The sequence below is a fragment of the Atheta coriaria genome, unplaced genomic scaffold (genome assembly GCF_025399875.1).
Source record: "Atheta coriaria isolate IRGN ID8LTWV9N9 unplaced genomic scaffold, Caltech_Dcor_3.1 hic_scaffold_3_pilon, whole genome shotgun sequence".
In the NCBI taxonomy this organism is placed as follows: Eukaryota; Metazoa; Arthropoda; class Insecta; order Coleoptera; family Staphylinidae; genus Dalotia; species Dalotia coriaria.
Genome location: NW_027045445.1, coordinates 10,726,249 through 10,741,301, shown reverse-complemented (window position 1 = coordinate 10,741,301; position 15,053 = coordinate 10,726,249). Strand labels below are relative to the sequence as shown.

At 35.2% G+C, this 15,053-nt stretch overlaps 4 protein-coding genes and 1 long non-coding RNA gene across 5 annotated transcripts in view; 3 read left to right on the top strand and 2 right to left on the bottom strand.

Moving 5' to 3' along the window:
* The first annotated feature begins 18 nt into the window (after positions 1-18).
* On the top strand, positions 19-2,202 carry LOC135804031 (hexosaminidase D-like). The gene is given in 3 exon segments (XM_065317795.1): positions 19-775; positions 829-2,142; positions 2,145-2,202. Coding segments are annotated over 3 exon segments (1,788 nt in total). The 5' UTR covers positions 19-348; the 3' UTR covers positions 2,192-2,202.
* Positions 2,203-2,216: 14 nt separating this feature from the next.
* LOC135804033 (uncharacterized) lies at positions 2,217-3,336 on the bottom strand. The gene is made up of 3 exons (XM_065317797.1): positions 3,061-3,336; positions 2,839-3,004; positions 2,217-2,770 (listed from the first exon to the last, which is right to left on the bottom strand). Exons 1-3 carry the CDS (start codon positions 3,334-3,336, stop codon positions 2,442-2,444), a joined length of 771 nt encoding a protein of 256 aa, XP_065173869.1. The 3' UTR covers positions 2,217-2,441.
* Positions 3,283-3,810, top strand: LOC135804034 (uncharacterized). Its single transcript, XR_010550956.1, has 2 exons — positions 3,283-3,415; positions 3,597-3,810. It is a non-coding gene; the product is annotated as an uncharacterized lncRNA (long non-coding RNA).
* Positions 3,811-4,700: 890 nt separating this feature from the next.
* On the bottom strand, positions 4,701-6,174 carry LOC135804032 (probable glutamate receptor). Its single transcript, XM_065317796.1, is given in 6 exon segments — positions 4,701-4,854; positions 4,966-5,009; positions 5,012-5,177; positions 5,244-5,543; positions 5,709-5,941; positions 6,000-6,174. Coding segments are annotated over 6 exon segments (894 nt in total). The 5' UTR covers positions 6,133-6,174; the 3' UTR covers positions 4,701-4,836.
* Positions 6,175-7,456: 1,282 nt separating this feature from the next.
* The window catches only part of LOC135789742 (protein sidekick-like), a 54,684-nt gene continuing 47,087 nt past the window's right edge, over positions 7,457-15,053 (top strand). Inside the window, 1 exon segment of the mRNA XM_065299721.1 lies at positions 7,457-8,034. Coding sequence (XP_065155793.1) covers positions 7,887-8,034 — 148 coding nt within the window. The 5' untranslated portion in view covers positions 7,457-7,886.

Here is a 15,053-nt window from a genome sequence, read left to right as displayed (position 1 = left end):
TACGAAGGGTGAGTTGGGGTTGTTTTTGTTTGTGTGCGCGTAGTATTCGCGCCGCCCAGACGACCGAACCGACATCGGCCATCGACATGCAAATGTAAAATTGGCGTCGTAATCATCCGAATAGAAAGTGAGAAGAACGGTTTCGTGAAGAGTGAACGCTCCTCACGTAATTTTATGTGTGAGAGTTGTTTTGTTGGCCGATCGTCGTCTGTCGTCTGTGGCACGAACTGCACTGCGCGTCTCGTCTATTAATAGTTTAATTCATTCAACTCGCAAACGCCGGACGTGCATAATAAGAGTTGAAGAGTTCAATTGAGAGAGGAAAAATGAAGTGAACCAGTGAGAAATATGAATAACTACATGCATCGTCTACTACTCACCCTCTGGAGGAAGAAATCATCTGTCCTGGCAGCATCTCTACTAGTGATAACACTACTATTGGGTTTGCAATATTCGTATAGAGTCCAACGACAAACTCGTGACGCTTTGGAAGCCACAAAATCTTCGGGGTCCTCTGGGGAAGTAAAACGTGAAGCTTTAGATGGGTCCAATCTGCGGGTCAAGGATGGGAAGTTCAAGGATCACGACGCGGATAGAGATCGGGAGAGTGAACGCCAGTTGGGTGTACCATACGTTAACTTAGACCCACACAATCCATATATTCCTAAATCAAGACTAGTTCACTTTGATCTGAAAGGTGCTCCGCCCAGAATTGGTTACCTTAAGAAGGTCTTAAGTTTGGTTAAGAACTTAGGTGCTACTGGAATACTTCTAGGTAAGTATTTTACTTTAATTTGATTTTTATTAATAAAATTATTTTAATTGTAGAATATGAAGATATGTTTCCATTCCAAGGACCTCTCAAACATATAGCTGCAAAAAATGCGTATACACGTGCGGAAATCAAAGATTTTCTGGAACATACCACCGCATTAAAGCTGGATGTTATCCCATTGGTGCAGACATTCGGCCATGTTGAATTTGCCTTAAAACATAAGGAGTTTGCTAATATCAGAGAAGTTGCTAATAGTCCACAGTCACTGTGTCCCAGTAGAAATGGCTCGATGGACTTCATATCAGAAGTTGTCAATCAGGTACTTGATTTGCACCCAACTTCAAAATACTTACACATCGGCTGCGATGAAGTTTACCAGATGGGCGAGTGTGAACTCTGCCGTTTGGAACTTCACGATACTCTATTCCTGCGTCATATTCAAAACGTAGCTAATTTAGTCCACGAGCGACATCCTTCGATTCGATTGATTATCTGGGATGATATGTTGCGCCATCTTAGTACCCAGAGTATGCTTGATATACAACTCGGTCTTTTAGTGGAACCAATGATATGGGTTTATGCTGAAGATATCTATCGATTTGTACAACCGCAAATCTGGGAAAAGTATTCGGCGGTATTTTCTACGGCTTGGACTGCATCTGCGTTTAAAGGCGCTTTTGGAGAGACGCTTTATGTGCCAGATGCGCGTCGCCATCTTGAAAATAATCTCCGCTGGCTAGACGTAATGTCCCAGCAAGGCAGATACTTTAAAAACGGCTTTCAAGGAGTTGTCCTCACTGGCTGGCAGCGCTATGATCATTTCGCTGTTTTATGCGAATTGCTACCAGCGGCAATTCCGAGTCTAGCGTTATCGTTATTAGCCGTATCAAATGGTTATTTCAATGCGTCTCATAAAGCTGCACTGATGTCAGCGTTATCTTGTCCACAATATGGCCGCAATACACCGTTTATTAACCTTGACATCGACCCACATCTATGGGACAAACTGGGAAGGTGCATGTTTCCCGGCAGTCCGTTCTTCCGCGTTACATATCGCCTATACTCAACCGAGAACGAAGTCAATGATTATATCAGATCTACGACAAAGAATAAAGGCTGGATGACAGATTACAATGTTCGTCGCAACTATAGTTTACCTTTGAGAGTTGAAGAATTAACCGCTGATTTGCCACGAATGCATCATGGAGCTATTTCAGTTGCAAGATCAGCAATAGATTCAATGCAGAACATATTCGATAACTTTACTATCATGGAATGGGTCGAGCAGAGGGTGTATCCGATGATTATCGAGTTAGAGAAAATACAAAATCAAAGCTTAGCTCTAAAGAGTCAGAAGTACTGGGCAGCGCGCCGCTCAAACCACTTATGGACCTCGAACGGCTTGGTATAACATAAACTCCAACCATCAATTTTAGCACTAGTCACATCATTATTAACTCTAGTCATATTTATATCAACATTCAACTAAACTGTTTTAGGCTATGAAAATCTTTACATCATATTAAGCAATGTTTTTATACAAAATTTCAGGGGTGTCTCTACTTTTAGATGTTATTCCTTTATATGAAACTTTGTTGGTAAATAAATTTTGTTTTCGAAAATCCCAGCACATAACCTTCAACCATCCTTAATAACATAACCAAACTTACAGTTTAATTTTAGCCATAACTAATTCAATTAAAAGTATTATAAGTGATAATATTACACCGCCTGCAAATAGTGTTAGGGCAAAATAACAGTCGAGGATTCCAACACTGTCAAAGTTGCGGTCTAATGTCCAGCATCTAGGCTTAGGTGTATGCAGCAAGGTAGATTCACGATGATGGATGCCACGTTCTCTTAATATGAGGAAACCAATTTTAAACATTTCAAATAATGGCGAATTCTTTTTGATTGCAAAGTACAAATCGGTTGGAAACTGTAGAAATTGGATTTCTTCTAGGTTACATTTTTCAACTTCTTCAAATGTTTCTTCTAGACATAAAAAATCAGTATTAACATGATTAAAATTTCAATTACGTTTTTAGGTTTTATTTTTATACCTATTAAGGTGTATCCTATGTGTGTTTCAATATGAAAAGCAAACAATTCTGTTTGTACTCTTTTTATTCCGTCATTTCTTGAGATAAATTTCGAAAAGTCAAAATTGTTCATCTTATTAATGCCTGATTTTTCGAGAATTTGTAGTCTCTCATCGCCAATTATATTCTACAAATATGACAAAATGGCAAACCATAGAAAGAAGGAAACAAACAAATACTTACAGGAATAATTCGTCGCATGAAACTGCTGTCATGGAAGCCAACATGCAAAGGACTCTTCAATAAATCTTCAATACTCTGGATTTCGGAACTTGTTGCTTGCAATAAAGCAAAAATACTTGCTGAATACGCTGCATAGAGAAACATAAACGCAAGAAACAGAAACCACGTCACTGTTTTCCCATGCATACCAATGGGTTCCTTTTCGGGTCCTTGTTGACTAATGGCACTGATTGCCAGGAAAGCAACTTCCAATATAGAATGTGGAATTTCCGCCATATTTCTTTCTGTGCCATCATTGTTACCAACATTTTTGAATAATTGATCATGGGAATCATATTTATGCCCTTGCCACTTGGTAAGTACATACAAAAACAATATTATAAGTCCAATAAGTCCGAGAGCCGCCAACCAAACTCCTCTTGTAAATGGCAATGTATAAACATTTGTAATAACCGTTAACTTTGGTCTCTCAAAAATGAATTTTGTTTTCACTACAGATGATAAACCAGGAAAATCGAGATCTTTTATATTTTCAGGTGTTATTAATACTGGTAACAAAGAAATATCAATTGAATCAGTAAGTAGGCTGCTTAACACACAACTTTCCAAGATGGCGGCTTTATCATTTGGATATTTAATGTTTATGACCTCATTTGTAGTATTTGTGTTGTAATCATTTTAAAGTCATCAGTATAATGACAATAATCATATTTGTAGTTAAGTTTTAGATTAAACATCAATTTAAAGCAATCCATAAGTGGATAGTTAAGTTTCACTTCGTTATCTATTAGTTTATGCCTAAAATTATAGCTTATACATAATATAATAATGCACAAATTTAATATAGATACCTCTTATCGATGAGATGATGTCGGGTACTTTGTTCCGAGAGAGGTACTTGTACTATCAAAGATACTCCAATTGCTTTGAAGTTATAAGAGCCATTGGTTTGCGTTTTACTTGTGGTTATGTTTTCAACGCTTAGATTTTGGTCAAAATCTTGGTTATCTATGAAACTTAATTTTGCATTTTCAAAATTACTTCTAAAATTGTTTAAACTAAAAACATATTGCAGAACTAAAACTAATAACAGAAAAACGTTTGTTCTCAATGAGTTCATGATTCATACTAACCCATATCTTTGATTTTGACATTCTACATAATGATATAATATCCATCTGTGCAAATGTGTAAACTGCGGTTATGTCATGTTCAATTTTGGGTTTTTATTAATATCTCTGTGTTATCATCAAAAATTATCCTAAACTTAGCATTTCTTTGTGTAATCAAATATTCCTTTTATTACCCGCCATTTTGATATTGGTTTAGTGGGTTAATACCTACCACTGAATACTTTTGATCATGATCAATCAAAACGTGCATTATTTACGAAAAATGCCCACAAAAACAACTTGATAAAGCCACAAGAGTGTAATTGATTGAATATAATCGATCTAGTTTCCCGCTTTCGTGAATAAATAACCCTCACACACGACACACACACACATTGAGGTTGGGTTTACGTGGTATTTGCGGTTTTAAGTGGGTATTTGTTGCTTGAATCGCGGAAAAGCAAATCTATAACCGCAGCGAGCAAATTGATGCGCAAACAGTTCCAGAATGAAAATGCCGAAGGCGATTATAATGCCAACGACAAAGACCAACGCAGCAGGATAACAATCCACGATGGCGACACCCATAAACGAACTACCACGGGACATACATATTGGTCGTTTGGTGTAGAGCAATGAGACCTCACGGTTTTGAATACCACTTTCATGCATTTTCCTTAAACTAAAACAAAAAATAATGGATTATTACTAAAAATACATTTAATACTTGCCCAATCTTAATAATTTCCTTAAAAGACGTGTTTTTCTGAACGGCCAAGAAAGGATCAGGCACCTGCAGGAACTGTATCTCTTTCAAACCACACTTTTCATCTTCCAAAAAGTTTCGCCCACTATTTTATACCCGGCTCCTGTTTCCATATGAAAAGCAAACAATCCTTCTCTCAATCTGCGAACTCCTTCTTCAATTGGGAAAAATCTTGGTTTCTGACCAGGTGGTACCACTTTCTGGCGATATATTGCTCTTCTTACAGGTTCAGAAGCATTCTATTTAGATTACAATTAAAACTGCACTAATGAAATTAATTTTAAAAAAGGGAATCAATGATTTACCGGAAAATAAAATTGGTTGAATACAGTGTCATCAACTCCAACCTGCAGACGACTTTTAAGCAAATCCTCTAAGGTTTGAATTGATGTAGACGACGATTGTAAGAGGGCAACAATATTAGCAGAATATGAAGTATACAGAAACATTAAAGACGTGTACATTAAAATGGTAATAATGCGTCCGGTTATGCTGAAGGGAATTGCACTTGCACCTTGTTGACAAACTGCAGCAAAAGCTACGAAAGCAACGTCCACAGGATCATCTTGGAGTTCATCTGTGTTTGAGACATTTGTATATGCAACCTAAACATCATAAAATTAAAATTTACTGTAACTCTCAAACAATTTGACATAAAGAAGCCATTTTTGTTTTTCCAGGTAGATATTAACAAATATTACAAAATGGCCACCGGATATTTACAGTTTTTTCATTATTTGTTAAGAAAAACTTAATTTAAGTAAACTTACGTATTTTCTGCGTTTGTACCATTCCCACTTAACTCCCACATACAACCCGGCTGCTGTAATCACCACACTTGCCATACTAGCCAACCACACCCCCGTGTTAAACGGCAAAGTGTAAACATTGGTGATATACGAAAGTTTCGGCTGTCGAAAGACAAACTTTGACTTTGTAGGCGTCGTCATTGCTATGTAATCAATGATAGGCACTCTATCACTAGTGAAAAACAGCGGCGTACCTAAATTTAATAAAAATAACACTAAACAATTTCTATAAACACTTATAATTGTTTATACCTCCAATATCCGCATGTTTTCTTGTCAACTCTCCAATCATCCCAGTCCACTGTGAATTATTACTTAAATAACCCCAGGTACCAACGAAAGAAAAGTTCATAGTGACGTTTAACATGTCTGCTAAATGTAGCATAAACACATAATTAACTTTTGTGATAGTATCAATATGTTTAAATCTTTTATCTAATAAATGTCGATAAGTTTCGTTATGTGTGACAACATTACAATTGTTCAAAGTGATATTTCCTAAATTTTGACGTCTAGTTGCTGTGATTCTTTGAAATTTAGCATTTGCAATAAAGAATCCTTTAGTAAACAACCCAAACTCTTCGTAAATTAGATTTAAATGTAATTTCCTTTTGTAGATTTTCATCAAATTGTATTCGAAAACATTTTCTTCATTTCCAACTTTTGTGCAAAAGTCACATCGCTGTCAACGAAAATTTCAGCGTGTTTAAATGTTTCCTCAACGTCAAATGATGTTAAATTAGTATCATGAAGTAGTAACCATTTATAAGGTACACCAAACATTTGATATTCATTCGCTTTCTCAATTAAAAAGTCTGTAAAAATACACGAAACATCGACAATGATTAAAGCATGTTCAACTGCTTTATATTCAATGTAAAATCCATCAAAATCTTTCAAAATCAATGTAGATATACCATATAATGATAGTCTTTTATCATTGATGTAATATCTGTAAATTTATTTGTTAGAATATGTTTAAAACGAGTTAAATTGCAATAATTACCTTTGTCTGCCGAACGACAAGAGTAAAACGTTACCATTGAAACAGAATCATAATGATTTGTCCGTAAAAGACTCAAAACAAGTTCACCTTCTTCAAAAATGATTAAAGACTCCCCATTAATACTTGCAGCAACTAGAAATAGCAGTAGAATTGTTTTTCGTTCATTTTGCGAGCGAAAATGTTTGATTTCTTTGCACAATGCGTGATTTTATAGATTTTTATATTTGTTGTGCAAATTTGCAGAATAATCATTGTAATAACATCAAATTACGCTTAATTCTCTTGATTTGCAAAGGATAATAAGTTTATTTAGCATTTACAACACAGAAATTGTATTATAATTTCACTTACTTTAAAATTTAATTCGAAATTTCTAATTACAAAATTACCTTTATCAAATATTTAAAACTTTGCGCTTTCTGTGTTCTACAAAACTTAATAATTAATTAAAGCGTATTAAACCAGTAGATTTAATCTAAATTATTTATTACAATATGTAATCTTTTAATATTTATTCACGTTATTGCATTATTTACGTGATATTACACAGTACAGCTTATTCATACCAGATGGCGCTATATGTATTGTGGTAAGAATAAAATATACGCGTGGAATGCGGCCTGGCTGCGCATGCGCGGCAACTTTACGAACCGTCGGCCGATCGGCTCTCAACTTCTAGCGCTTCTACCGGTTTGTACATGCGAATCCGCGTTGCACGGTCGCACATCTCGTCTCGTGTTTGTGTTGTTGCGCGTCTCCTGTGTGTGTTCGTCAAATTCGGGTGCAAGTGCATGTTATCCCCAAAATACGTAAGCATTCACCTCTCACATCGCAGAGATCCACATAAATAAAGTGTTACCAGACTTGAAAATCAGTTTAACAGTGTACCGTTCTTCAGCGGTGTGAATTCTATCGAACGAGTCCGCATCCAAAACATGAGAATGTAACGGTTTACGGTGCATCCACAGGTGTCCTCGTCGAGATAGTTTCGGGCGTGAATTGATTGTTTATCAATCGTTGGTTGGTGATAGTTATGTTGGCATAGGTGAAGAAAACACGAGAATTGTTATCGCGGCAGGTCGGGAGGACATCTTGGTGCTCGTGATGACTCCTTCGGCGCACCAGCGGCGACAATGAAGAACAAGAACAAGAGGAACAAACAGAGTGTTGTTAGTGTGGCTATGGGCATTGCAGGAAAGATGGAAACATTCGTGCGTCGGATTGGTTTTGGATTGGGAGTTTTCATCGTTACAGTCTGCATCGTCGCACCTACAACTCAAGGTAGGCAAAGGCAAATTACTTTCAACCATGTCATATATTACCACTTCTCTTCATTCAGTCCATTGACTTTACTTAAACTAAGTTATTCTTGAGTTATACAAACAAAACAATTGAAAGTAGCATCAAACATTAAAAATCCATTGTTTCAGAATGATTTAAGGTGTTTTAAGTGTAAAATTGTGCAATTTTGTGTTAATTCTTACCATTAATGAATGATTAGTCATTGGAGTTAAGTTGTATCCTTGCAAACATCTTTCTAATTGAAATTCACATTATTAATCAGCCAGACGAGGTGAACCGGCAAGAATTGTCGGTCAACTTTGCTGCCATAATGTTTGTTTCTCCATTAATGTTATTTAATACAATATACAATAGTAGGTTAACAAAGATAGCCTTGAAATAATAATGGCAATGCATAAGTTGCACACCATGCACTTCTCGATGTGTTTTTTTAAATTTTATTCTCTGTGGTATATTACGAACGTGCCATTTCTGTGTTGATTCTTATCGCGTCATTGTTTAATCTTAATTCCGATTGAATTATTGCAGTAGGAGTGGTGTTTTTTCGGTGTAAAATTGTAAATTGTGGTATTTCAGTGGACATGCATACGGACACGTTTGCATTGGGATTTATAGTATTAGTATTAGTGTGAAAGCGTAGTAGAATAATTCATTGCCAGGTGCAAGTTTTGTCGGGTTGTTGGCACCAACCCTCGAACCAGTATTGAGGGTGATTTTTGCCGACGCGCCAACATGTTGGGGTTTTTGTTCGACGGGGCTAGAATTTCTCTTGCATCGCATCCGGTTTTACGTTTTTACCTAGATAGAGGCTCATACCTCGAACGCCAGGCGCAACCTTCACTCATTCTGTCTGTATGGTATACAAGAGGATGCGTGTAATGGTTGGGTTAGGTGGGGAGGGGCTATTAGTGGAGTTTGAACAGTTGAAGGTATGGGCGGTAGTTTTTGCCCTTTTGAACGGGCTTGTCATGCGGTGCAATGATGACATGCCGGTGAAGGTGAGCTGAGTAAATATCGGCGGCGGGTAATTATCTGTAACTTACTTGCTACCTACAAAAGTCATCATAGGTAGTTTTATATATTACTAGTTAACCGGGCAAACGTTGTTTTGCCATATAAATTATTTCAAGTTTCTAGATAAATTTTAGTGTAGACAAAAAGTAACTTACTTATTATAAAAAATAGGGGTTGGTGATAAGAAACCAAAAATTTAGGGTTGTATGTATATTTTAATGCCACATTAAAAAATAAAACAAAAATTTCGACCAAAATTTAAAAAAAATTAAGGGTGAACAACCCTTATCACTTAGAGATATGAAGTTACCGATTCTCAGACCTACTGAATACGCATATAAAAATTTTCTTTGAGCGGGATGAAAAATGATTAAATTACTAAAATGGCTATAAAGAAATAGGGGTTGGTGATAAAAAACTAAAAATTTAGGGTTGTATGTATTTTTTAATTCCACATTATAAAAAAATAAAAACAAAAGAATTTGTCCAAAAAATTTAAAAAAAAAGTTAAGGGTGAACAACCCTTATCACTTAGGGGTATGAAAAATAGATGTTAGCCGATTCTCAGACCTACTGAATTCGCATATAAAATTTGGTAAAATCGGTAAAGCCGTTTCGGAGGAGTATGGAAACAAACACTGTGACACGCAAATTTTATATATATAGATGTTCTGGTAGTAGGGAAAAAAATGATGAGATTAGGGCCACGTAAATCTGAAGCGTTAAGTCATTAACGCATGCGCAACAGAGATGTAGTATTTTTATTAGGTTGAGATACAGTTTTTAAATTTTGACTTCGGATTAGTAATAGGACTAGTATCACATTTGACTTGCGTAAGAAGAGTCTTGCGCATGCGCAAAAGAACAATAAAATTTGAATTTGTATTTTTAGGGTGTTGTGATACATTTTTTAAAATTTGTAGACTATATAGTAAAAGTAAAACTAGCGTTACTTACGGCTTAATAGGGAAAATCACTTGCGCATGTGCAAAAGAGCAAAATTTTATTTCACGTTGTTTTCCGAATTGTGTCGCAAAATTTTTAAATTTTGAACTTTATATTAGACGAACAATGTTCAAAAATTAAAAATTGGAACGAAAAAGCAAATTTCTCATTTTTACCTTGAAAAATTTTAAAATGTAATATTTTACCACCTGGTATTGATTTATATAATAAGTATTGTACCGGATATACGAAAATATATGAAGATGAAAAGATAAACCCCGTGATTCGGTAATTACAATAGCGCACGCTGATAACATTATATCCGATGAATCGAACCCGATTGGACCGCATGCAATTTATGCCGCCTCCATTATGTAATTAAATCGTCCCGGACTGCCGATCACACTGCGCCACACACACAGCCAGACACCGCAGCACGCATCAGACAAAACTCGATTGAAAGCCACAACTAATGCAGTTGATCCAACCATCAGCAAATGCAGCGATAACAATGTCAGTTGACAGTTGGGAGTAGTAGTTCCTAGTTGATAAAATAAAAATGACCATCAGAAAATGAATTCAATTGATAAGCAGTCATCATAAATTTCGATGGAACTTGAAATTATCGAAGGGGTCTCTGACTTCGAAACGACACTGATAAGATATCACAGGGGTTATTTAATTATTTATTTTAAAAGGTTATCAATTAAAATATAAAAAGGAGACGTTCAATGTGGTAACATTTTGTTATGACTGATAGTTGAGTATAATTAATGAGTGTTTATCTAACTTTCAATCAATTTTAAGCACTTGCACTAATTTCTCGCGCGTAACACAAACAAATTTCGATCTTAAGCGATTTGAATCTTGTGCAATTAATCCGTGCGCATCATATTTACAAGAGAAACTACGCAACATGCATATTAATTTAACTGTGTGCGTTTTGCTTAACTTAGTTAACCTAATTTCAAATCCGAATGAAAACCAACAATTAAATCGAGAGAGAAAAAATATGAGTGTGTGTTTAGTGCGGGTTTGGATTGTAAAGGAGTGGAAGCAGTAGAGCGTTGAAGCATATCGGGTATTTAAGCATCATATAATGAGATCTTGTTGTTTTTTTTTTGTTCTACCGCTTCTTCTGGTCGGTGGATTGCTAACTGGATACTGTATGGTTGTGTTGTGTTAATGTGTGAATGTGAGTGCGCGAATCTAGACGCGAAACCGAATGTTAATCCGAAAGAGAATGAGAAATATAATATCATCATGATTATCATAGTAGTATGGCAGTAAAAATAATTTAATTATTCTTGGGTATTATGGTAGGGAATATTTTTAGGTAAATTTTTAAATTTACACAGGGAAATAAATAAATAAAGATGGAGTTTATAAAAATTGTGATTGTGATAAATATTTGTTTATAACTTTTGATTGAAAAGTGATATCAATAACTTTTTTTCATAGATAGGTCCTAAATTTAATGGTTAATAGATTTTTGAAGAGATAATTTGTTTTGGTTGGTTGGTTTTTGAATAATTAATAAAAAACTATTGTAATTAACTCAATTTCATACAATTTTATGACACTACTTCAGTTATTTATTAATTACTTCAAAAGTATTTTCAATAAAATTATGATTCTTTCAAAAATTGAATGACAATTAAATTCTACGTTCAGTGGTATAAATATATTGTTTATAACTTATTTATTTTGTTTGTTATAAGCAATTTAAATCTGAAAACTCTTATATTTAATTTTTTTTTCAATTTGTTACAAAATAGTAAATAATCTTCGATATAAAACTATTTTCATTCAAAATTATAAATAATTAGATACAAAATTTTATTCTGAATAGATCTCTATAGAAAATAACAAAATAACTTAATAACTTTTTGCACAATTAGCCAATAACTAACTGTATGCTTTACTATAATGCAAAAACTTTTTTTTCACTTATTCATCTTCAACTACAATCATTCATTACACTGACAATGATCGATGATCAACTGAAATCCGAGTTGAAGTTGAAACCGACCTGACAATCAACGATGAATAACTTAGAAAAACTTTTCCTAGTCTCAAGTTTGCCTCCTAATTTGCTCCTCGAATCGAACCCACTTCGTGTTATTCAATTCTTCGGTCAATGTTCGATTTGCTCCGCTAATAACATATTACATCCAACACTTACCTAAAAGTATTTCATTGTCAACACAAACACACTCGCTAATTCACTTTATATGTATTTATAAAATGAAGCAGCATCTTCAAGTTGAATATCGCAACATTAAATGCTTCTGTTCGTTTAGATTTACTAATATTTACGCTCTGCTTTTAAGGTTTATAACGTTTATATTATAATAATCATTTTCAAGTTGGTTTATATTTATCTTCATGCCTGCGTGTTTGCTCATTGCGCTCATTATGGAAACTATTTACGAGTTTACGCTCTCAAATTAACTTCTACTTCGCTTATTAGCTTGATTCCTGCAACACGGATTGCTATCTTTGGGTAGAATGTCATGAAATCTCCGCACGTGGATATTTTAATGTTTAATTATCCACATTTAATTCCCGGAATATTCTACTTATTTATAATTGCAATCAGAGAGTAAAATAGTTTGTCTTCTGCGAAGCGTCATCTGAATACTAAAGAATTTCGTCGTTATGCTCTAATAAGTAATGTTTTTTGTTGTTTTCTTACTGTTTTCTTCTTCGTCGTGGTTTAATCCGTTAATTTCCTTTCCGTATGATGCGCTTGTATTATTCTAGCCTAGAACTCGCATCGTTAAACATTTAATTAAACATCTTATATTTTGAAGCAATTTTTTCTTGCCGACTCATCTTTGCGCACGTTTAACTCACTTAATATTTATGATATGATATTATAACAACGATTATTGTTACATTAAGATATTTTTAGCTTTTCTGGTGTATGGTGTATTCGTGATCGCACACGGTTTGCGCATCGGCTTCGTTTTTGTGTGATTTTAATTTTGAACGCGTTTTCCGCTCGGGTGCATTCTGTGCAAGAAAATTAAACCCAAACGAGGGCGCAGTGGAGAAGATACCCGCTGAGGGAGAGTTCAATGCAAGATGTACAAAAGATAACTTAAAAAATTAAATGTTATCTTTACACAGGAATAATTTTTTTTTTTTCAAATTCACACAGAAATGAGTATTTTATTCAACTGAAAACAATTATATCATCAAAAATAATGTTTGTTATTGTTTCCTAAAAAGATATAATGAAAATTATTTTTTCCTGGGTAAAACTCAAAATTAAATTTTTATCTTCGAGTTTTCAGTGGGTATTTAATGTATTGAATATTCCGGTTATTTACTCGAATTTTCTTTTCGGTTCCTACCTGAAAGTCGACATCCCGACAACTTCTCGTGTCTGCGAATAGATTTCTCAATATAATGGCCATAATTCGGTTCGCGTCGTCTCGTCGCTCTACCTGAGTGCTCGAAACGCGCTTGAAATCGATGGCGTCTCTCGATGGATTCCTTTCTCACCGTCATCTAGCAGTCTTCGCTCTCATCTCATCAGATTTACGCGATTTACATGCGGGTGTGTTTTTATTTTTACGAGCGTTTCACCGAAAAATTGCGTCAATTTTTATTTCATCGCATCGATTTATATTGTTTTGGTTTTTTGCTGTGTGTGATAATCCAATTATTTTTATTTTTTCCTTGCTCGTAAGATTACCGAGAGCACAATCATAAATTTTCCAATTGTTTTTGACAGGTGAACCTTTAATACGCGACGCGCACTTACTTAATACACTTTATTCTTTCATCCCTTGGATATTTGATATTTGGCTACATATTTTCGCTCGCCTTACGATGTCGGACGTTGCTTTACATTCGCTTTCCATTCGGCGCCGAATTGAATTTTCTTCCCAGCGTCATAATCTGCGAAAGTCATTTCGATTCCAATACTCGTACCAATACAGTGCTTTTGTTTGTTGGTTTTTTGTTACTGACTAAAAATCAACAAATGGAATACGGTCAGTTTGTAAAAGAGTAAAAGCAAAAATAATAATAAAATGAAAGTGTTAAAAAGATGAATTACATCAGATTTTGTTATATAATAAAGTTTTATTATTGAACATGTCATTTGCTGGTGGAATTGGCAGCATTGTGAAAAGTTAATAACTATTCCTGAGATCAGGTAAGGACGGAGACGTCCAGAATCGTAGGAATCCAGGAAGTACGAGGTCTGACCGACGCACTAAACCCTTGACAATGATATATTGATGATGAAAAATATGAAATATGAAAAGATGAGAGTCGTAAAATTGAAAATTGTCGATTTTACGATATTATATCTCAGGATAATAAAAGCATTCTACTATTGATGCCATAATATCAGCACTAACTTGAAAACAAAAGATAAAATCTTCTATTTTATAAAATTGAAGTGTTTTCCGGGGTTTTCTTCTTCCGGTCGTAGGCAGTTGATTTCATTTAAATATTAAATCTCATTCCACATTCCGCATGCTTGCGCTCCGATTGTGTTGTCACTTGTTGCCACATTCGCGACAGAGAGTAGTTGCGTCAAAATTGGGTTCGATTCAAGTGCAAATACAAGCGCCCCGCATACATATTTGATGCGACTGGCTCGCACAACTCACAGGTTTGTTTCGCGTCGGCCTAATTCGGCTCACAATAAAAACGCCACAAAGTGGATTCAAACCGTGCGCGCTCGCGCATAAAAAACACCGTTTTCTATCAGAACGCCAATCGTAAATACTCGAAAAACTATTGTTACAAAGCAACAATCCCTAAATCAAATAGTAAATGTAACGGAATGCCAAAAAGTCAATCCGGGATTTTTGTTCGTTTAGCAGCAGATTAACAAAATTTCATTTTAACTGTAAGTTCACATCTGGATGGCCAACCTTGCCAAGAACGTTCTTTACTCTTTGCTCTTTAACACTCTGGAAAGTTGCGGTGTGTGGTTCGACGAAAAGTTGGAATTGACTCGAGGCGTGGAACGCGCAAACTGCATTGCGAGCCTTCTTTCTTCTCGAGAACTG

Coding starts and splice junctions, on each gene's coding strand:
- LOC135804033 (XM_065317797.1), bottom strand. CDS start 3,336: ATGGCGGAAATTCCACATTCTATATTGGAAGTTGCTTTCCTGGCAATC. Junction 3,005..3,060: donor TCATGCGACGAATTATTCCT/GTAAGTATTTGT, acceptor TCATATTTGTAG/AATATAATTGGCGATGAGAG. Junction 2,771..2,838: donor CATAGGATACACCTTAATAG/GTATAAAAATAA, acceptor TTTTATGTCTAG/AAGAAACATTTGAAGAAGTT.